Below are 21123 nucleotides of genomic sequence, written 5' to 3'. Positions count from 1 at the left end.
TTTTGTTGATATCCATCTTCTGTATTCGCCTCTTTTTTATTAATTGAAGTGATTTATCTACTTTTTCAAAAAAAAATAAAATAAATAATCATCAAATTATTTTCAGTATATCTGAAATAATAATAAAAAGTTTTTTTTTTACAACTGTTGGAATTGAATGAGAAAATAGCATGACACAAAAGTCTATGCTACACACCTGAGAGCAATTTAATTGATCTTCAAAGTTCAAAGGTAGGAACTACTGATGTAAAACCATGAGTTGCCTTGTAAAGAAGCCTGGGCAATAGATTCCTGTATGGATCCTTCTCTCTTTTCTCCAACAAGTAGGAAATACAGTTTTTGACTTCAGATTTGGCATGCATATAGAGTTGATAAGCCTTTTTCCTATCCCTGAGCTCCGCTTCGCGCCCTTTATCCATAACATAAATGGATTAAGAAGTCGAAGAAAAAACAATTTAGATTTCAAGATGAAATATCACTGCAGAATGGTTTGCTTAGTGCGAAAAACATAAGAAGCTAAAAAGGAAAGAGAAATACAAAACCATTATAGTTATCTGTGATCATTGCAATAATATTTTACCTCTTGTTTCGATTGGTTTGCCAAACAAAAAATAAACTCGTCCAGGAAACTTGGGCAGTAATCCTGGGAGGTAGAGTTCTTGGTGTGCAACCTGACCAGTATAATCAGCCCTGTGAGCAAAACATTGGAAGAACTGAGTTAATTATCAGAAAATAATATTTGAGAGTGCAAGGGCAAACCAAGTCATTGACTAACATCTTGTATGTACAATTAATCTAAAATGAAGAATGACGAGAAAAAAAATAGTAGAATTGTTTCTTTCCCTTCGACTGTAAAATTATAAAATCCCGAAGTATGTTTTGAAAAAAAAAAATTAGCTTATTCCATGGTCATCAATGCCAGAAGACCAATAAATATCCTTTATCAGCTCTGTATCAACAAAAGAATCTTGCAGACAAGAAAGGAAATGAAAGCTGCAACCAAGCTTGCAACGAAAAATCATAAACGAGTTCTCCATGTACAGGGGAATTCTCAAAAACAAAAATAATAGATACACATAAAAGGAGAAATAACTAACAAGAACTGTAGCATATCAAGAGTTTCTCCTGCAACACATGAAAGTATTCAAGTACAGATACCCATCAAGAAAAAGATGCGCACCTCATTCTCACATCATCCATATTTATTCTTTTGTGGAGTACATCCATATAGGGGATGTTTATAAGATCATTGTAATCAAGGATCACCTGAACATACAAGATAAGAATCAGCAGAACATTCATATTCTAAACTCAAGATAGAGATTTTAAAATTTCTCCTCTAACTGCTGAACCATTTATTTGGGAACTTCAACTCAAACAAGAGCTGGTGTCTTAGGATAAGACTCAAACAGAATATATTGTATTGTATTTAAAAAGAACTTAAAGATTTTCATATCCTTTGTATATCTGACACAAGGCATGCTTGCAATAGTTTTTCTTGTATTAAACTAGGCACAAATTATTTTTTATCAAGCATATAGTTTTTGCTAGATTTTGGTCATATTAGAAGATTGTCTCTATCTTCCTGTTCTACATCATTTATCATGTTTTTGCTGTAAGAAAAAATGGAACATAAGCATTTATGCTGGAATTTGATACCAAAATATCATAATCAATACACTTGAAATGATTGTGAATAAGTAGTTCTACAGAGTGTGTTATATGCCAATATTATTATTTGATTTAGCAGAAGTTCTGCGCTAATTCTAGAACTTCCCTTTGAATTCCATATTTGAAGTTGCCATAGATAATCATTCTGCTAGATCACAGAATTGAGTTTAACCCAGAGTTAAGCAATGGAAGAACTTTGTGATGATCTTCTGGTTGAGATCATCAAGACAAGGCTTCAATATGATGTCATTGTGTGTTTAGGCATTGAGTCTTCAATTGTTGAGACAGAATATGAAGTGGCAGGAGACTTCAGTTGTTGGAATAGAACATAAAACACCTAAAACTTAATTCCAGGATTAAGTTGAAAGAAGAAACTCGAAATAAGGTTTTAGAAATCCTGAAATCCTGAAAGCTAGGAATTAATATCTTCAAGAAATATACATGTTGGCCATTTTGTTTGCGGTTGTTTGTTACTTCACTATCTTTAGATAGATTCTTGATTTCATAATCTGTTGACATCTTATTTGATCCTCATAATTTAATCAAAGGCAACTTCAAGCCCCTCTATATTAATATTATTATTATTTTTTTTGAAATTGTGATGAACAAGAAATACCAGTCCCCATGGAGATAAAAATATAAAAACCTTTCTGAGACACATATCCTCATAGCTATACTTAGCTTAAATAACTTAGTAACACCAGAAGTCATTACACCACACTTACCATCATTCAAGGTAAAAACCACTGACGGTTCATTCTTATTTATTTATTTATTGTTTTCTTTTAGTTAAGATCACTAATCATCATCATCTGAAGTTACCATGTCACCTAGATGATCCTTTCGCAATTACTACCATAAGCATGAAAGAAAAATTGAACAAAGGTTATGAACACATAAAATTGTAGAAAAGGGATAATTCTTATGAAAAAATTTTAACAGGAAGTTAACAAGGTATAGACCACAGTAATATAAACACCCAAAATTAACAATGGTTGTGTTATCAGACAACTTAAATATTTATGAGTTCTTAACCTTACTTTATACCAAATCAATCTCCTGCATTATGCCACTTAAGTCATGCATAGCAGCTAAAGGAAAATATCAACAACTTAAGAAAAATTAATATTTAAATTCAGATTGACCAAGATCAATAGAGAATTTTTTTTTAAAAAAGGGATTGTTATCCCATCTTACTTCAAGTATATCGTCTTCTCCAACAGCGCCAAATGGTATGATGGTAGCACCAAATTTGGCTGCCATTCTGACGAACTCAGATTGTTCTGGCCAAAACAGCTTGTAGTGTTCACCCTAGAAAGTCAAAAATTTATCAAAACAAACAATGAAAGAAAATAAATTAAAAAAAATAAACATGTTGACAGTGTTCTCATTTTCATTCAAAGAATTTAGAAAAGCTAACTTTACAATTACATACAAGCCAAATATATTATATTGATCTGATTTAACCCAAAAACTTAATAAAATGAGAGACCTATGCTTATATATTTAGATTTATATTTACTAAATTAATCGATGTAGAACTATTAGTCACACAAAGATATAGTTTACAATGTTAAATAAAGAACCTTAGAAGACATTATGCTCCAACATGGTAAATTCAAAGTATGGGCTCTAGAGCATATCTCATTTTTACTCTTTAAAAAAACAATCACAATTGAGAAAAGAAAATCCAATAATCCAAAGGTTACCTTTCTATGAAGAGCTTCTCGTGCTCCCCCAGGAAACAGTAAAACAAATTCTTTTCTCGATAAAAGCTTGTAGAAATTAATTGACGAGGCTGGAACAGCACCCATAAGTCTCATTCCATCAAAAGAAGATGAATCTGGCATTAGCAATTCTGATGCTCTATTGAACATAAATGGATGTGCAATGCCTCGAAGAAGAATATTTTTCTCAGTCAAGAACCGTGAGACCAGAGAACCCAAATCAAAACCCATTAACATGTGATATCCAACAAGCACAGCTGGTCCCTCACAAGGTATTCCTTCAAGCCCTCTCACCATTTTCCCGTTCTCTAGAGTTGAGAACATTACCGGGTCAGCAAGATCATCAACCCATCTAAGGAACATAAACACACACCCATACATGGATACACCATGCAAGACAATAGGAAACATTAGGAGTCTAAAGTTTTAAACTTATTAAAAAATGAATCTTGTATACTAGGATAAAGCACAAACAATAAAATACCTGTAATTTTGTAATGCTTTTTGGAATTCAGGAGGAGTAGGCCTTCTATAATCTTTTACATAGTCGATATTTCCTGAACAACGATAATATCCAGCACCTTTTATGATTGTCACCAAATCAATTCCCCTTTCCTATCACAAGAAGAAAATTTTGTAATAGGCATGAAGTAATATTCAAGAAACCTTAGTACAAATCATGACTGTCTTGATTTAACTTTCATAGTAAAGAAATACCTTCAAAAAAACATTATTAAAAAAATTAAAGATAACAAAGCTAACAGGCATGGGAAGCTCTTATTCCAAATAAAGCTTGTCAAACTTTTCAGGGAAAAGGCTTGTGGACATTCAATATACCTATGGTTATATTTAAGTGCTTCGTAAGGGGTATATCTTGCAAATTAAGACGTGCAGCACAGATAGGCATACTCATCCACTGAAGACAAAATAATTTAAATCACAAGATCAATCATTGAAAGACATGATCCACAATCTAGGCTCAATTTAACCTAAAAACTTAAACTAATAGCATGAGAGACGTAGGCTTATATTCTCAAATCTATATCTTTCCAAATTAACCAATTATCAGTTATTCTAATATGCCTCCATGATATGTGCTAGCTTGTTTTAACTAGTCACATCATAAACAAATTAAACTATGATACCAAGTTATATGAAAACCAAACATATTTTCCCCTCCCTATTCAACTTGAAAACTTCAACTGATAGGACGAAACTTAGGTTTATACATTCAAATTCATATTTACCAAATTAATCAATGTGGGACTATTAGTTACTCTAATAGATCCAAAGCTATTTAAACTTCAAAGATTGGACAAAACAAAAAAATAAAGTAAGAGGAAAAATGAGAATCAAATACCAGCAAAATTGTATGACTATTGTCTGTGAAATGACGAACTCTGACATTTGGTAAGGCCTTACAAAGCCTCTCAGCTTCAACTCTGCTTGGCAACAACTGATCCCTTCCACTATAAAAGGATTTAATTAAACATATCATTCTGCAAAGGCATCACTATTTTTAACCTGATAAAATATCTAAATTATTCATAATATAAAAAGACAAAATGACAACGCTATATAATAGCATAACATTAGATTGGAGACTTAATTCTAATGTTTTCAAAAACTATGAATAGCCTGTTGTGCTTTCCGAACAACGGAGCAATTCTTCTGTGCCTCCAATCGCAAACCAGGAAACAAGTACAAGTGGTGGTGTTGATTAATAAATGGTGACAATATCAGAAAAGTAGGAACCTGGCAAGTATCAAAATCTGAGTTTCGATTGCATGAAGGCGAGAATTTACAAAGAAAGATGCCGATTTGAGCATCTTCAATCTCCAAAGCAGAGATTCCTTTGGTAATGTATTGACCAAGAACTGCAACACAAACCAGACACTTGCATAAGTTTCAGAGGCTTAACTTTGTTCCAACAAGAGCTCAAACTGTTATGCCATGATGCAAATGAAATATGCACACAAGTGCCTCCTAAGACACCCCCAAATTAAGTTTTTCATAATACTTATTATAGCAAAATTGTGATCAGGTATATTAGCATACTTAAAATTGAAACTTACTGAGAAGTAATTCAATGCATCAGCCAAGCTCTCAGATAATTCCTTAACAACTTCAGGAATAAAAGGTTGATTTTCTATATAACCCGAGGTCATCATGTAGGGACTACCTAAAAGCCAAAAAAACTTGTACACAATGAAAAGAAAATGCTTTGTAAATAAGCAATAAATTATCAATTCATTTGCGCAACTAATTAATCTTTTTCAAAATCTGTTAGGCAAGATAATTTCCAACAAAGAACCAGATATAAATAATATCATTTACCCTAAGCTAAACATTCCACATGATAAGCTAAGAATGATTTGTTCATTTGGACTCTCAAAAGTTGTTCATTATTGCCCTTTAAGCAAGGAAAATCTGTAAGTAATAGAAAGTAAATTGTTATGCACGTCCAAAGTGAATAATCGAATGCAGTCACAACTAATTGCTCATTTGCTAAAAAAGGAGAAGAAAAGAAAAGAAAATTGTCAGGTAAGATAACTTTTAACAAAGAACCAGACATATATTTTATGAAATATAAGCACATCAATTTTAAGAAAAACAGTGCCAATATATCTACCCAAATCATTTGTGTGCTTATACAGTTTTGTCATATAATAAAACGAGAATAGAACACTGGCAAGTTTGCCCAAGTGATAGAAGCTTGGGCTGCTTAAACAAATGTTTCATGTTCAAATCCTTGTGTATGCAAACAACATCTATTGCAAAAGGTCTATACCTTTATAGGGCTCCCATGCCTCACCCCAAAAGGGTCAAAGACCCAAATATATATATATATATATATATAAAAAAAAATAATAAATAATAAAAAGCAACAACAAGAACAGAACTGTGTGGGCACTCTGCAATAGCATTAGCAACTTAACGTGAAAATTGCAAATAGTAGTTCATTAAAAGACCAAGCCATTTTTAGGTTCAAAATCTGAATTGTTTCTCCTAATCACTATAATTTTGTATTCATTGTATATTCTTTCCTATTAATCATCAAATAATAAAAGCAAAACTGCAATAACTTCATGAACTAAGCCACTGAAGAAATCTATTTATAAGTGAGATATAGTTCAGAAGGATCTATGATTGGTCTTGTTGCTTTTATTTGAACCATGTAGCAGAAAAAACAATGAACTTGACAAAAGCAGAAAAGCAATCAATGAAATCTATCTACCGGTGAAGTCCATAATCCCAATTATTCCAAAATCACCTTCTATAATTCTATCATCCCAAGTAGCTCATCAAGCATTGCTGCAAATTCTTCTCTTTTCTTTTCCTTTGTCAAAGAAAAAACTCAGGTAACCACATGACCAACTTAGAGAGACCCTACCTCCATGATAAACAAATTCATCACTTTATCTGGACAACTATTTCATGTTTAAGTACCGTCCATTGCCCATAGGGGAAGAAAAGCACAGAAGAAGTGAGCACGCCCATTAATCTTCATGTGGAATAAACATATTATAATGAAGACAAATATGTTTAATCAAATGACAATATGAACAACATATATAATAGAAAGGAAAACTTTTAAATGATTATTCAATTGATCTATGCAAACGTCAGCATCTCAAAACCATGGAATTTTGCACCTTCAGAAGCCTGCATAACTTATTCATAAAACTCCACTAGTTGAATTATATAGAATCATGTGGTAAAATATTCTCGTATTGAAACCAACTACAGAGTTTCAGTAGAATTATGGTCATTACAAACCTGTCAGAAACTTCAGGAGATTTGGGATGGCAGCATGAAATGGTTCCGGAACAACATCCAATATGGACAACAGAGATTCCATTTGGGAATTATTAAAGGATGTTCCTGTAAGATGATTTCATGCAAAAATAAATGAACAACTCACAAGAAGGTAGTAATAGTGCAATTATTTAATGCAATGAAAAAACACTTGAACGAGTGGAAAATCTAAAGAAAACCTGGATTGGCTAGTATTAATATAAAATCAATATTTGGGTTCCGTGTTGCTACAGCAAGAGCAATGCAAGCACCAAGCGATTCACCAACAAGATAAATAGGCTTGTTTGGGAAGTGAGAATTTTCTGTCTTTGCTGTCTTCTCTACATACTCCACCAAACCTGCATGCAGCAGAAGAACTTCAACACACACACCCCACAAAGGAGTGCCACATTGCAAATCACTGTGGCTATTAGTCTATTATAACTTAAAACAACAGTACTTTAAAAAAAATGCATTATGAAGCAACTCATCATACAAAAATGTCCCATCAGAAACATGAGGCTCCTAGCTTGAGGCCCATAAGTAGAAGCACCTAATTAATTTCAGAATTGAATTGAAAGTAGCTGCTTAGGGGTATGGAACTATTTGAATTATGTACATGAAGGTGACAACAACATAATTAAGCATGAAAACATGTACATAACCTGACTGCTACTCTGTATTATACACGCATCCAAAGTGAGCACCATCAACAACACTACTGCACTACAAGCAAATTAAACATCATGGCATCATGTAAAATCTTTTGCAATGCATACATCACTAGTGCAGATATGATGTCGACATGCAGGATTTTAAAAAAAAAAATTCAAAACCTTCAAATGGCATGCGATCAGCAACTGGGATATGCAAGCACCAAATGTCAAACATCCTGCAGCCATAAGCAAAGACACAGATTAAATAAACTAAACAGCGATAAAGACCTGACTGCAAAATCCATCACATCCTCAGGCTTACTTCCCCAGCCTCTGATGATGCTGAATCAATCCAAGTCCTGTACCATCAATCCCTGCATTTAAAACAAAATAATAATAATGACAAAATTTTACAAATAATTCAGAATAGTATTGTATCATTTGTACAAATTGTTTGAAACCATTTTTTAGGATATTTTTATTTTATTTTTATTATTAATAAGGTGAACAAGCCACCCAACTCAACCAGTTTTTACGTAAATGTTAATGTTTAAAATACATTAGCATCTACATTCAAATCAAAATGAAATATTTAACACAAGTAAGTAGAAATTAATCACCAGATTAACGCAAAACCTCTACTTATTAAACGGAATACACATAATCCAAACTTAAAATGCTTCTTAACTCCTTAAATAGTGTAAAAAAAATATATAAAAACCGTAACTTTAATAAAATTAATCGTTCCAGATGACGAGAAATCCCCAGAATCCAAAGAAGCAGGCAGAAGGACAATACCGTACTTTGGAGCAGAAGCAGGGGCAAAAGACTAAAAAAAATACGAACCGGGCAAATAGAGGAGAAGGGGGGAACCAGCGGTCCGAGACCCAGCCTCCAGCGGAGAGAACCAGCGCGCCGGACCGCCGTCGGGCCGGACAATCTCTTTAGATCTCTCGATGAAGTCCGCCACACGCACCGGCTCGATCACAGAGTCATCGAGGACCTTCCGGATCGGTTTCATCTCGAGCTTGGATCGTCCTTCGAATGGCGCCGTAACCGGTTCGATCCCCCGGACGACGCGTGGTAGCCGAACGCGGCTACGATTCAGAGCCGCGCAGGGCATCGCCGGTGGCACAGGGAGGCATTCCATCGGCGTCCGATGAGGGTGCGGTGGCTGCGGCAACGACGCGGGATGGTTGAGCTTCGTCCCAATCTTTGGTAAGCTTGCAGAGGAGGGAGACTGAGACTTGAAGTTGAAGAGAGTACTGGTATGCTCACCCGCGGTGGAGGTTAGGCTGCTGCATAACAGTTCAATGATTGATCATTGCTGCTTTGACTTACCACTTATACATAATAGATACTGGTTGGCGACATAATTATAAAATTTTATGGCCATTTAAATCCAAAAAAAAGCTCAAATATAATGCCCATGTACTATCTATACAGAGGAATTAATATTTTATTTTTCTCCGTATTTTAAAATTGAAGATATTTGCACAAGCGACATCAAACACACACTTTTACCTCTCTTATGTATGAGTCAAGTGAAATAGCAAAACCCAAATTTTACCTAATCCGCTTTGACAGTGATGTTTCAATGAAGCACATACACTTCAAAGAGCTTGATGTACCCGTATTGTACTCGTGTCTAGCACAAATACACCGTAGGCACCACCATACATGGTGTCGGATAATTTGAACACTTGTATATGACATATATTATATGAAAAATATATAGATTTATATTTATAATAAATATTTTATATAAATATATATAATATTTTTTATAGTCATGTTTTGTCGTATCCGTATTCTTCACTTTCAAAAATTACTATGTCATATCGTGTCACTGTGTCTATATCAGTGTTTCTTATGGGTGTTTTCTCTTAAAAAATAGGACATGGGTGGGTTTTTTTTTTAAGAAGAATACGAATGGGTGATTCTGGTAAATCTTTACCTCTTTCATAAAAAAAAAATTACTTAAATGTTCCTGCATATATGTAGGTTTTCTTTCATTTTCAAATCAAAATAAATAAGATTATATTCACTCAATTTTATTGTGCATTTTGATTATATCTTTGTATTTTGATGATATATTAATTAAAAAATATAATGCTAAAAAAATATTTGTTAATTTTTTAATTTGATATTATAAATTTTTTAATTATTAATATAAATAAAATATAAATAGTTAAAATATCTATTTTTATTTTAAAAAAATGACAAGCGGGATGAGATGAAGCTAAAGCAAAATCTGTTGAAACAATTGTGACATTGACAAAATAAAAAAATAAAGCAGCGCATGTGCAAGCCATGATATATGGTATGCAAGTTACGGTAGGGTTGCCACGTCCTCCCCCTAGCCCTCACGCTCACCCAATTCAATTATCATCCATGACTATTAATCTTTAGAAGCTATTGTCGCACTGAGTAAAATTAGAAGATTCAATTGTGTTACTTGTACACATATATTAATAAAAAAATTCAATTTTATTATCAATTAAATTTATAATTATAAACTCAATAAAAAAAAATTTAATGTTCAATTTATCAAAGTTATTATTTATGTATGACCCTACTCATAATTGTTGTCTAAAAGTTACATATTTGTCTATTTGGGCTTTTAAATAATTCATTATAGTTTTGAGCGGTTTTCTAGTTTTCTTTATAATTATTTAATATTTTTGTAACCTTTTCTGTTAGTATATATCTTTATTTTATTCATTTTATCAGGAAAAAAAAAACCAATGATATTTAAGTGATGAATCACAGTGCACTTGACTGATTTGTTTTATTGAATGAAAAACCAAGGCGCGTTACTTGTTGCAATAAGGCTAATGTCATGCTCAAAGCCCATGAAACAGACAACTTTTATAATATATATAGAGAGAGAGTTTACGAGAGTGCTATTACTATTATGTGGTGTTTGGTTGAATGTAATTCTAAATGCAGTGAATTTTTAATTATAAAATAGAAATACTTGGTTTTTAAAATACAGTGCAGTCAAATTTTGTGTTTAGTTGAGTGTAACTAAAATTACTGTATTATTATAAGTTTTTTTGTTTATTTAGAAGGATTTGTAAATTTGGAATTGAAAACACATGTGTATAAGTGTATGTATATATGTGTATACATGCACATCTATGTACATGTATATCAATATATACATATATATATATATATATATAAATATATATATATCTATATAAGTATATGTATATGTGTGTATATATATGAATATATGCACATATATACATATATGTATATGAGTATATGTATATGTAAACATACTATGTATTGGTATATATATACATGTGTGTGTATATGCATATGTATATATGTAGAAGTGTATATATGTATGTGTGTATATATAAACTTACCTATGTATATATATGTGTGTGTGTGTGCGCGCGCGTATAAGTATATGTATGTGTGTATATATGCATATGCATATGTACATGTGTATATATTTTTGTATATGTATGTGTATATGTATATGTGTATATGTGTATATGTATATATATGTATATGTATATATATATATATACATCACCTAAGGATTTTCAATTTCTGGAATTTCGACTTACGCCCAATTTGGGCGTAAACCAAATCCTTTATTGGATGTAATCTGAGTTATATGAGTTTGTAGAATCCTGTGAAACAAACACTGGATTTATAAAAACCAAGTAACTCAAGTATATACATCACCTAAGGATTTTCAACTACCGGGTTTTCGCCTTTACGCCCAATTTGGGCGTAAAACCAAATCTTTTATTGGATGTAATCTAAGTTACATGAGTTTTAGAATCCTGTGAAACAAACATTGGATTTCTAAAAATTAAATAACTCAAGTTACATGTAACCCCAAATTCCTCCAAACAAACACTACCTTAGTAAAGAGACGGCTAATTAAATACTTTTTTGAGATAAACTTTTTATCATACAATTTTAAAAAGAAGAAAAAACTCTTCATAATAGTTTTCACACAAATCCAATTTTGTGCATTGTGAGTTGAGAAGCTTTAATTTGAGAGTCCTTAATTGTATTAATAAATTATATATATAATTATTTAAAAAATAGATGGAATATATAGCATGTTTAATTTTTTTTAAAAAAATAAAATAGATAAACCACTATCATATCACTTGATCCCTTCTCCCTTTTTAAGAAAAAAAATTTACTATTTTCTGCTATCAAAATGGTCATGTTTAAAAATTTTCTAATTGTTGCATTTAAATAAAATTACAAAAAATAAAATGAAATCAAACTTTCAAAAATATTTTTTTATACAATATATATATATATGAGAGACTTTGTGAAGATAAATACTATCTCCTCCACAAATAGATGGCAAAATGATTGGAGTTTTGAGCTTTTTTTATATTGAAATATTTATATTAAATTTTAAGGAAATAAAATCGAACATGAAATTAGACATATGCTCTTTGAAAAACTGAATTTAGTCTCCATCTCCTAGAAAGCTTAAAATTAATCTGATGACTAATCAGAAATATCAACCAAAATAAAAAGTCAAATTCAATACCTACATATCAATAATTGCAACTAATTAACTTATTGATCTATATAAACAAACTATAGAGAAATAAAAATAAAAATCTTTGTCCTTCAACCCCACCTACACAAGAAAAAAAGGGCACAACATTGACACATTACAACCTCTAATTAACACAAGCTAGATTCATTTTTTTTTAAGAAATGATACATGACATTTATATCTTAGACAAAAGCCAAATGGTTCTCTTATGCACAATGGTATCTTGAACCACCTGACATGCAACTTGCGTTAGTACCAACTAATTCTTCGTTCTTCTCATTGACAATGAAATGTTTATAATGTCTTGATTTCTTTTTTATGGGATTTGTTAATTATAGTCATCTGAAATATGAAAAACCATGAGAATATAGTTTCATTAATCAAAAAAATTTCTTTATTCTTTACTTACATCTATTGGATATTGAACCTTCTTGACTAACTTTTTCGTAATAGAAAAAACAATACATGAATTTTATAAAATATTTCCAAAAATAAATATCACACACACATATATATTCCCTTCCCAAACATCGAAATTAGTTAATTTCGTTAAAAAAAAAAAATCATTAGCAAAACAATGAGGTCCAAAATAAAATTTATTCACAAATCATCGTAACAAACACTATCAAATATATATGCAAAATCGCAAAAAAAATTTAATGAGCACATATACTTTCATTTTATATGAGTTTTTATGTTTGATCGCAGATCTTTTCTGATGGACACATTATACAAAAGACTCGATACTAATAAATGAAAAAAAGTCCTGGTGATTGAAAAATGTTTTCTCAATAAGAGTTTTATATATACGCTATTCCGTGTAGAAATCCAACACCTAAAAAGCCCCGGATGATCTCAGCAACTAAGTTGGAGGGACATACGTGCGGTTTTTGGATCTCAACGTAACTCCCATAAAAAGAGGAGATCAATTCAATTCAACTCAAACAAAACTAATTAATTAAAACACTAATCTCACCTCCCGGTGTACATAAATTCGTACATACGCTACTGCTTTTGCAATTTGCACCCATTTGTTGTCTCAATGACTTGTATAAGGTGAGACAAGTAAAACAACAACCAGCGGTGATTGGATCTCACAAGAAACTATTCTTCCACTCTCCCAACTTCTCCTGCGCATTTTCAGCAACAACTCTCTCAATCCAACCTCCAACTTTTATAAATCAAACCATTTGAGTTTTCTTATCATTCACCTGATTTCAATGGAGGGGGTGAAGGCAGAGAGAAGGCCAAATTATGAAGTCAATAAGAATTATCTGAGAACGACTACTGTTCTTAGGATCTTGGCCTTTATATCCACTTTGAGTGCAACTTTAGTCATGGTTTTCAACAAGCAAACAGTTCAAGTCCTTGGCCTTGAGATGAGTGCTAGCTTCAAGTCTTCTCCAGCTTTTGTGTGAGCTAGCTCATGACTTCATTATTACTGATTAATGCTGCAAGCTGCATGCTTTTCTTTCATCTTGATACATGTTATGTTCTTTTTGCATGGAATTCAGGTTCTTTGTGATTGGGAATGTGATTATCTGTGTTTATTCACTGGTATCACTGGGTTTTCTTTCAACTCTTTTGAACGGTTATCTTCTTCACTTGTTGGATCTGGTGTGTAACCAGTAACCTTCTCCTTAATTGTTTTTAAGACATTTATCCTTTTGCATGGTTTTGAGTTAAGTGTACGTGTTTTGATGAACTTGGCAGGTGGTGATGGTGCTAGCAATATCGGCGGTCTCATCGGCGACGGCGATCGGGTATTTAGGGAAGAAAGGAAATGTGCATACAGGCTGGTCTCAGGTGTGCTCCATGTTTGGCAAGTTCTGCAAAAGGGTTCAGATATCTCTGGCTTGTTCTTTCGTTGCTGTCATCGCTTTACTTGTTATTTGTATGCTTTCCTCTGTTCACAAGACCAAACAGATTAATACCTACTGAATTGCTTCCATTTCCTACTGTTTTTTCTGTGTTTAAGGTTGAATGTGAATCCATGGTCTGATTCACAACTCTATGTAGACATGAAGTTTGCTGTGTCATTTTTGTAATATATTTTTTCATCATTGGCTGAATGACAGTTAACACCACCAAAGTGGTTCTCTTTAACTGCTTGTATTTGTGTTGCTTAACAGCTAATTTTCTATATAATTAAGTAACCAAATATAGGTGATCATTTTTTACTCTTAAATATTCAAGGTTCCCATTTTCTCGTATGAGAAATATATAGCGTCTATTATTGTGCCTAATTTTCTTCTCTTGTTTTTAGTCCCTTGCCACATAAAACACACACACAGATATATATATATATATATATATATTCTGTTTTGACTTTTGAGTTTTAACTCCACAACTCATTTCTGTATTCTATTCACTATTGTTACTTCCATCTCTTCTTTTTGGATCACCCCATTTACTTCTAATCTAATGAACCAATTTTAGAAATTAGAAAGAAAAAAAAAAAAATCACATTGCCATACAAGTAAGAAGTAAGAACCAAGAAGCATGTAAACTTTATTTCAATATTGTCAAGTTCCATGCACATACAGGAGGATATTCACTAATACGAATGGCTTAAGCAAGCCAAGCCATTTAAAAACACACAAAACCTCTCTAACAATAGAGAACTACAGGAATACCCACAAGTCAGAAGGTTTAAATGAACAATACTGATGAGTTTGAACAATAACCAGATAATACCGTCACCAAAGACCAACCCATGGGCATACATAAGTTGTGGCGCTCGGAGCAGCAAGGAACAGCACATTTGCTCCTTTCTGAAATCTGACAGCGATGCATCACACCGACAAAATCTTCGAGCAGCAAATTAAACAGTGATTCGGTCATTTGCAAACTCTGTTGGAGATAACACAACAACAATCAATAAGATAACATGATATATTTACATCCAGGGTTGGCTCCTTTTCAGAAACTTCATCCACCATTTTCCACATCCAGTGCTTCTGTAGCTTTAACGAAACGTCCCTTCACTCGCTTTCTGGTGTCGGCTCTGACCTTCCTCGATTCATAGCGAATGTGTTTATCATATCTGTTGAGCATTCAGGTGCATATGATTTTCAAAAGTGTCAGACAATAACAGAGAATAAATAACTTTGCAGAAGATAATAAACATGCCTGCGGTTCTTTCTTTTCTCCTTGTACCGTTGCATGGCATTCCCCCTGTTCTGGGCCATCCGCTCGCTATCAATTTTCTGTGTCTCTTTGAATGATTCAGTTCTGATGAAAGTGTGCTCCTGAAAAGAAATTTCTTTGATAGTGCCACCTAATCCTGTATCATGAGAATTACCTATTGAACTAACTATAGTAAACTTGCTGTTTCCTGAAGTAGCTGTCCCTTGGAGAGCTGAGTTATGAGCATTGTTCTGCCATTTGCTGGTTGTTTGCATGTTCAGCTGCAGCAAGGAAAGAGAAAGCAAATGATAAACGCAAACTAGGCGTATTAGTAACGAATGACATTTTATATTGTCCATGTACTGAAACCAATATAAGCATCCTTTATAAACAACTTTCACGCCATTGATGGATAAGAAGGATTAGACGATAACCTGTGATTACAACTTTACAAGCAGCTACTGGATTTTAAGTCTTCAGAAAACAGTCCCAATGAAACCCCAATAATCCAACACTCTGTAGCCACCCACAAACTTGTCTCCTTGTGAAATTCTGTGCTAACAAATACCATGACACTTAAAACAAGCACCTAGGCCAACCCAGCTATGGCAACTTCCCAACTCCGGATCAATAACTAAACTTTATTTTCCTAAAATTGCTATGAAGGATTTTTTTCAAAAATTGTAGGAAAAGAAAACCACCTTTAAGACAAATGCTTGAGACCAAGTTCTCACTTGGCCAAAGTGGCATTTATCCTTTTGTGCAACCAAACTCATTTCAAGTAGTAATGAGGACCAACACTTTCAGCACTTTGAATTAGGCAACTTGGGCTACAAGAACCCTCATTGAGATCTGAATCCAGAAGCAGGAACTAAATAATAAAGTCAAGACAAAAGTTTCCTTTTGAACATTTCAACAAAATTGATACTTTGACATGCTAGTTCCTATCATCCAATTATATGAAATCAGTCAGGTAAAGGATTTGGATTTGGCATTTAAACAAATCAAAAACCTATATATCAAAGTTCCCTAGGTTCCATCTTCGAATTTGCTAATCCTGCATTCACACAACTTGCTTGTAATTTCATAGCAAAGTACCATACCTGAAAGTTTGTTTTACTCCTATCCAAAAGACGCACTTTTTAGCACCTTTACTGGACACTCTAAGCTTAAATGTAGTGAAAAGCACTATACCTAACCTCTCCAACTTGTTTTTCTCTCTATCCTAAAGAAATGCTGCATATGTGCCACATGAAATTCTATCAAATTTGGTTTCTAGTGGTCATTTATGCTCTGTCTGGCCCAGACTTCTGCAACAACTTTATCAGCTCCACCTTAGCGCAAAAGTGTTATGCGCTTGTACCGATCCTATTATTAATCGTCTTAATTTTTTTTTTTTTTTTGATAAAAATGATTAATCCACTACTTTATTAAAGTGAACTGAAAACAATCCAAGCTGGAACAAAACAGAACAACAAGAACGCACCAAACAGGAACAAGGAACATAGGATTTTTAGAAACTTCTATTAGCTCCTTTAGTTCACTATATTTTCCTTCCATTTCTCATTATGATTGCAACATCATAAAACTTTTCTCAAAATATTTATCAGTATGATGAAATTGACGATAGAAAGGTAATGTACTCAAGAATAAAAAAAACTAAAAAAAATAAAAATTTGTTCAGCTACTAAAAAAACTAAAAGCATATGGTTCCCAAGAAAAGACAGATGATCACGATGACACTGTTTCAACCAGTAATTTATGAAAGAATACCTGCATACAGACAATCATATATGCCAAAAACAATGCAATGTATGTGCTCCACTAGAAATTGAAGGTCTAACCAAAAATTTCTTCAGCGGCTACTTTACTTTAAAGAGTGTAGTTCTATCAGTAAAACTTTAGTAATCATACATGTAAAGTAATTTCATCAAACTAGCAAGAAAGAATTTCTATCATCACATAACCACTTAATAAATAATCTAAACACAACTATCTTATGCTGCAATTTAGGCTAAATCAATGACATCAGCATACCTTTAGAGATGACACATGATGGATATTTGTAGAGGAGATGTCATCATTTGCAGAAAGGTGATTTGTGTCACACATATCTTCTACAAAATTTTCTGTGGCAAATGAATTTTCTTTGAGGAGGTCTGTGTAATTCTTCATCATAAAATTAGCATTGTTGCAAAATTCAATTTCCAGTGGAGAGGATTCTTTTTGTTCCATTGTCCTTCCTAGATCAAAATCCCAGATCTACAAGGTAATAGGGATAGAATTGAGCGCAGTGGCATACATCTCAAAAAACACAAAAAACATTGATGTGATCTATAAGTACAAACAGGAACCAATCAGCCAAGAGCAAAAAATAGCAGGAATAGTCTAACTATCAATTGAAAATAAGGCAAGACGTATCAATCACAGGAAGAAAGGAAGCAACTTAAGCACTCCAATGGCAATTAGTTAGGTGGGCTAGAGAATTAGTCAAATACCCAGATGAGTAAACAAAGAAAGCCATCCTCAGATTCATGTCTCAGGGCCATGAAGATGTTTGAAAGTGAGCAACAAACACTGTGGTGTAAGAAGCCAAGAAAGTTTTCAGTGGGAGCACATCAGCAGCCTTTTGCAGTTTAACTGCACTTCAATGAGGCTAAAAGATAATTTAAAAAATCAAGTTGTTAGTAGGGACCACTCCACCATTATAATCCATAATTCTGGCTACTCCAGATTTCAAATTTTGGTTCCATTTAGGGAAATGACAACATAAAGTACTGAATACGTCTTCCCTACAGTACTGCGTACCAACATCCTTATAAAAAAAAACGAAAATTATTAATTCTCCCAGCTGAAAAGCAAAATACATCACAGTAAAGAATAATCCATGATTGTTTGTTGCTCACTCTCCTTCATTTCTTCCAAAAAAATTTGATCCTAAGTTCCCAACTTAAAAGGGAACACCTTTTGTTTGCTCCTTTGAATAATATGACTACATAACGAGATCTGACATGTCTTCAAGGAAAAATGTGATTGTAAAGAATCTGTTCAAGGTCGTATCTTCTGCGCAAACAATCCCACATTTCCATCTCAAAACCAATCCAAAATTCAAAAACAATAGCTTCCAAATCTAAACAATTGGATAACACGAAAAATCAAACAAAAAGGAGAAAATTTAAAAAAAAAATAAAAAAAAAAAAAGAATTTTTCACGAGAATATCATACCTGAGCAGCAGCACTCCCATTGTCCCACAACAAATCCTCATCCTCAACAAGTCGATCGCACCCTTTGAGATCCACGCACCCGGCCGGCGGCAGCATCAACAACTCGGTATACTGCATCAAGCCATCATTATTGCTCCGGCCCGGTGTCATCGGGCCAAAACCACACTGCACCGGTTGTTCCTGCTGTCCATCGTTCTCACTCTTAGCGAGCTCCAGCACCTGCTCCAAAAGCTGCTGCTTTTGCTCCCATTTCGGCACGGACAGCTCCTCAAAAGCGTTAATCGACCCCCAATTCGAGAAAGCCCGATTCAATGGCTCCGGCTGGGGGATCTCAGGAGGGAACTCAAGATCAAGAGAGGCAGCTATGGAAGCCGCCGAGGGAAGGCCGGAGAGCGGCTCGAGAGCGGCGGGGACGTGAGGGGGAGAGGGGTCGGTTTCGCAAGCGGAGCAGAAGAAGAGGGAGCCAAGGCGGGAGACAGCGGGGGCAGAGTAGCAAGAAGAGCAGAGGGCGGAGCGCGGATGTTTGCGGGAAAGGGCGTTGGCCGAGTGGACATGGCGATCGCAAGGGAGGCAAAGCCGCGCAGCGTCAGCTCGGCAATAGAGTGCTGCGAGGGCCGATCCACAGTAGTCGCACGCCGGCGGCGCCGAGCACGTCTCCGGTGACATGGCTTCCAACCCTAACAAGGTTCAGTCAATGAGACCAGCTCTCTCTCTCTCTCTCTCTATAAGAAGAAGAAGAAGAAGAAGAAGGAGAGAGCTCTATTAGGATCTGAGAACAGACCCAGTTAACGGGTTATCGGGTTCGGATTCGGGTGACAACCCGATATCCAAGACTGGATTTTAACGGGTATAGACTGGGCTATTTGGAAAACCGACCCGTTAAGAGATGGAAATGAGGAGCACGTGGGTTGGTGTTCGGTGAGATATTTGGAAGGTGGGACCCAAGGATGTCAAAATATCGAACGCTTTTGGGTGAGCTGGCAATTGTCCTGAAAGACGAGTCGTTGTCGTTATCTCGCGTCCTAACTCGATTCCGATAAACTTGTTAGTGGGTTTGATTGTAAATATAAACATAAGTGTGGTTGGTTTTTATTATTGTTTTTCATGAAGAACCCCCTGAAAAATTTTAAAATTCCATAATGAATGTGATCTTTGACTACTTTTCAAGCCGAGATATTTTTGTGATTAGAGATGAAATGGACTGTGATTGATGTAATGGGACTGTAATAGATGGGGTTGTCCAATTCTTATTTGGATATACATTATTATTATTATTATTATTTTTATTTTTATTTTTTATTTTTTTATGATTTTTTGAAGGTCGTCATTTTTTCCTGTTAATACTATGATGGTGTTATTCATAAATACTGGATTGAGTTATACAATGAATTTTGGTGTGTTTAGCATGTTTTCCAGCTTGAGGAGTTTTTTTTTTTTTAGCATAAATATCTCACCGAAGTATAATAGATTATTTCAAATGACAGCTATTTTAAATATTTCTAATCTATATCTACTGAGAAATTAAGGATTTTTGATTTATTCATATCTATTAAAAAAGTATTTTAATTACATTAATTTTGTAACAATTAAATATTTATTTATTTATTTTAAATATCGACAAACTACATCAGACGTACATAAGCAATGAGTAAATATTTTAATGGACTTACATTTTATGTGAGCTGAAATTTGGATCTATTTTTTCAACCAATATATGAACACTTTATATAAAAAACTTAGTGCCAATAGAGTAAGAGACAAATGTCTTAATTATAAGAATTATCATTCAAAAATATAAGTTTTTTTTAATGTTTTTGTGTTTATATTTATATATAACTCTTTTTTTTTTTTTGAATAATAGACGACAAGCGCCCTTTTTATATGAATATAAACAGTACCAAACAGTACTATAACCCGGATGTACAATATATGTACAGTATGATAATAGTATAAGAATCCTGGATAAACAATATATAAACAGTACGGTGACCAGTACTGTCGGGGGAGAGATTTGAACCCATGACCTCCCCTTTATAACTCTTCTTTGCACAAATGAAATATTTTTTTTTTTTCTAAAAACATATCTATGCGGATTTAATCATGCGCACGTGCATGAGCTTTGGAGATCATGTGGACAACTCTTATCACAATTTACGAACAATTTCAATTTTCAATATATTATGTAAATTCAAAAATTATGTATAAAAAAATTAACCTCGTGATTTATAACCCACCAAACTCCAACTGAAATATTTCAGTAAGCCAACACACTTGAAATTTCATTCTCATAATTTATTGGAGAATATACCTCAAAACCATGGAAAGGGTACAATAAAGTGGAATTAAAAGCTCATCATTTAAG

General features: G+C 33.6%; 3 protein-coding genes across 5 annotated transcripts; 1 reads left to right on the top strand and 2 right to left on the bottom strand.

Annotated features, from left to right (window-relative positions):
- LOC120258876 (acyltransferase-like protein At1g54570, chloroplastic) lies at positions 1-9153 on the bottom strand. Of its 2 annotated transcripts, XM_039266335.1 has the most exons (15): positions 8699-9153; positions 8175-8226; positions 8033-8088; positions 7397-7555; positions 7179-7283; positions 5474-5580; positions 5154-5275; positions 4759-4867; positions 3883-4013; positions 3381-3750; positions 2869-2982; positions 1181-1266; positions 581-690; positions 193-409; positions 1-57 (listed from the first exon to the last, which is right to left on the bottom strand). In XM_039266335.1, exons 1-14 carry the CDS (start codon positions 9000-9002, stop codon positions 219-221), a joined length of 2016 nt encoding a protein of 671 aa, XP_039122269.1. In that variant the 5' UTR covers positions 9003-9153; the 3' UTR covers positions 1-57; positions 193-218. The 2 variants fall into 2 exon arrangements, with proteins under 2 accessions (XP_039122269.1, XP_039122268.1); XM_039266334.1 differs by lacking the exon at positions 1-57 and having other exon boundaries at positions 77-409.
- Positions 9154-13554: 4401 nt separating this feature from the next.
- LOC120259403 (CASP-like protein 1F1) lies at positions 13555-14522 on the top strand. The gene is made up of 3 exons (XM_039266995.1): positions 13555-13821; positions 13922-14024; positions 14121-14522. The coding sequence occupies exons 1-3, from the start codon at positions 13628-13630 to the stop codon at positions 14346-14348; spliced, it is 525 nt and encodes a 174-aa protein (XP_039122929.1). The 5' UTR covers positions 13555-13627; the 3' UTR covers positions 14349-14522.
- A 372-nt stretch (positions 14523-14894) lies between these two features.
- Positions 14895-19483, bottom strand: LOC120258477 (zinc finger protein CONSTANS-LIKE 14-like). 2 transcript variants are annotated; one of them, XM_039265900.1, is made up of 5 exons: positions 18762-19483; positions 17574-17798; positions 15540-15817; positions 15311-15453; positions 14895-15217 (listed from the first exon to the last, which is right to left on the bottom strand). In XM_039265900.1, the coding sequence occupies exons 1-4, from the start codon at positions 19425-19427 to the stop codon at positions 15339-15341; spliced, it is 1284 nt and encodes a 427-aa protein (XP_039121834.1). In that variant the 5' UTR covers positions 19428-19483; the 3' UTR covers positions 14895-15217; positions 15311-15338. The 2 variants fall into 2 exon arrangements, with proteins under 2 accessions (XP_039121834.1, XP_039121833.1); XM_039265899.1 differs by having other exon boundaries at positions 14895-15453.
- Positions 19484-21123: the final 1640 nt, after the last annotated feature.

The sequence above is a fragment of the Dioscorea cayenensis genome, chromosome 4 (assembly GCF_009730915.1).
Source record: "Dioscorea cayenensis subsp. rotundata cultivar TDr96_F1 chromosome 4, TDr96_F1_v2_PseudoChromosome.rev07_lg8_w22 25.fasta, whole genome shotgun sequence".
Lineage (NCBI taxonomy): Eukaryota > Viridiplantae > Streptophyta > Magnoliopsida > Dioscoreales > Dioscoreaceae > Dioscorea > Dioscorea cayenensis.
Note: the sequence above shows the minus strand (reverse complement) of the source record. Positions and strands in the feature narration are given on the sequence as shown.

Bases quoted from the DNA above. Each gene is read 5' to 3' on its own strand.
- LOC120258876 (XM_039266335.1), bottom strand. From the start codon at position 9,002: ATGGAATGCCTCCCTGTGCCACCGGCGATGCCCTGCGCGGCTCTGAAT. The intron at 8,089-8,174 runs GTAAGCCTGAGG...TTATGGCTGCAG, and splicing joins CATCATCAGAGGCTGGGGAA to GATGTTTGACATTTGGTGCT. The intron at 410-580 runs GTAAAATATTAT...TTATGGATAAAG, and splicing joins CAAACCAATCGAAACAAGAG to GGCGCGAAGCGGAGCTCAGG.
- LOC120259403 (XM_039266995.1), top strand. From the start codon at position 13,628: ATGGAGGGGGTGAAGGCAGAGAGAAGGCCAAATTATGAAGTCAATAAG. The intron at 13,822-13,921 runs GTGAGCTAGCTC...CATGGAATTCAG, and splicing joins AAGTCTTCTCCAGCTTTTGT to GTTCTTTGTGATTGGGAATG. The intron at 14,025-14,120 runs GTGTGTAACCAG...TGAACTTGGCAG, and splicing joins TTCTTCACTTGTTGGATCTG to GTGGTGATGGTGCTAGCAAT.
- LOC120258477 (XM_039265899.1), bottom strand. From the start codon at position 19,427: ATGTCACCGGAGACGTGCTCGGCGCCGCCGGCGTGCGACTACTGTGGA. The intron at 17,799-18,761 runs GTATGATATTCT...ATTACCTTGTAG, and splicing joins ATGGGAGTGCTGCTGCTCAG to ATCTGGGATTTTGATCTAGG. The intron at 15,454-15,539 runs GCATGTTTATTA...AATGCTCAACAG, and splicing joins GAGAAAAGAAAGAACCGCAG to ATATGATAAACACATTCGCT.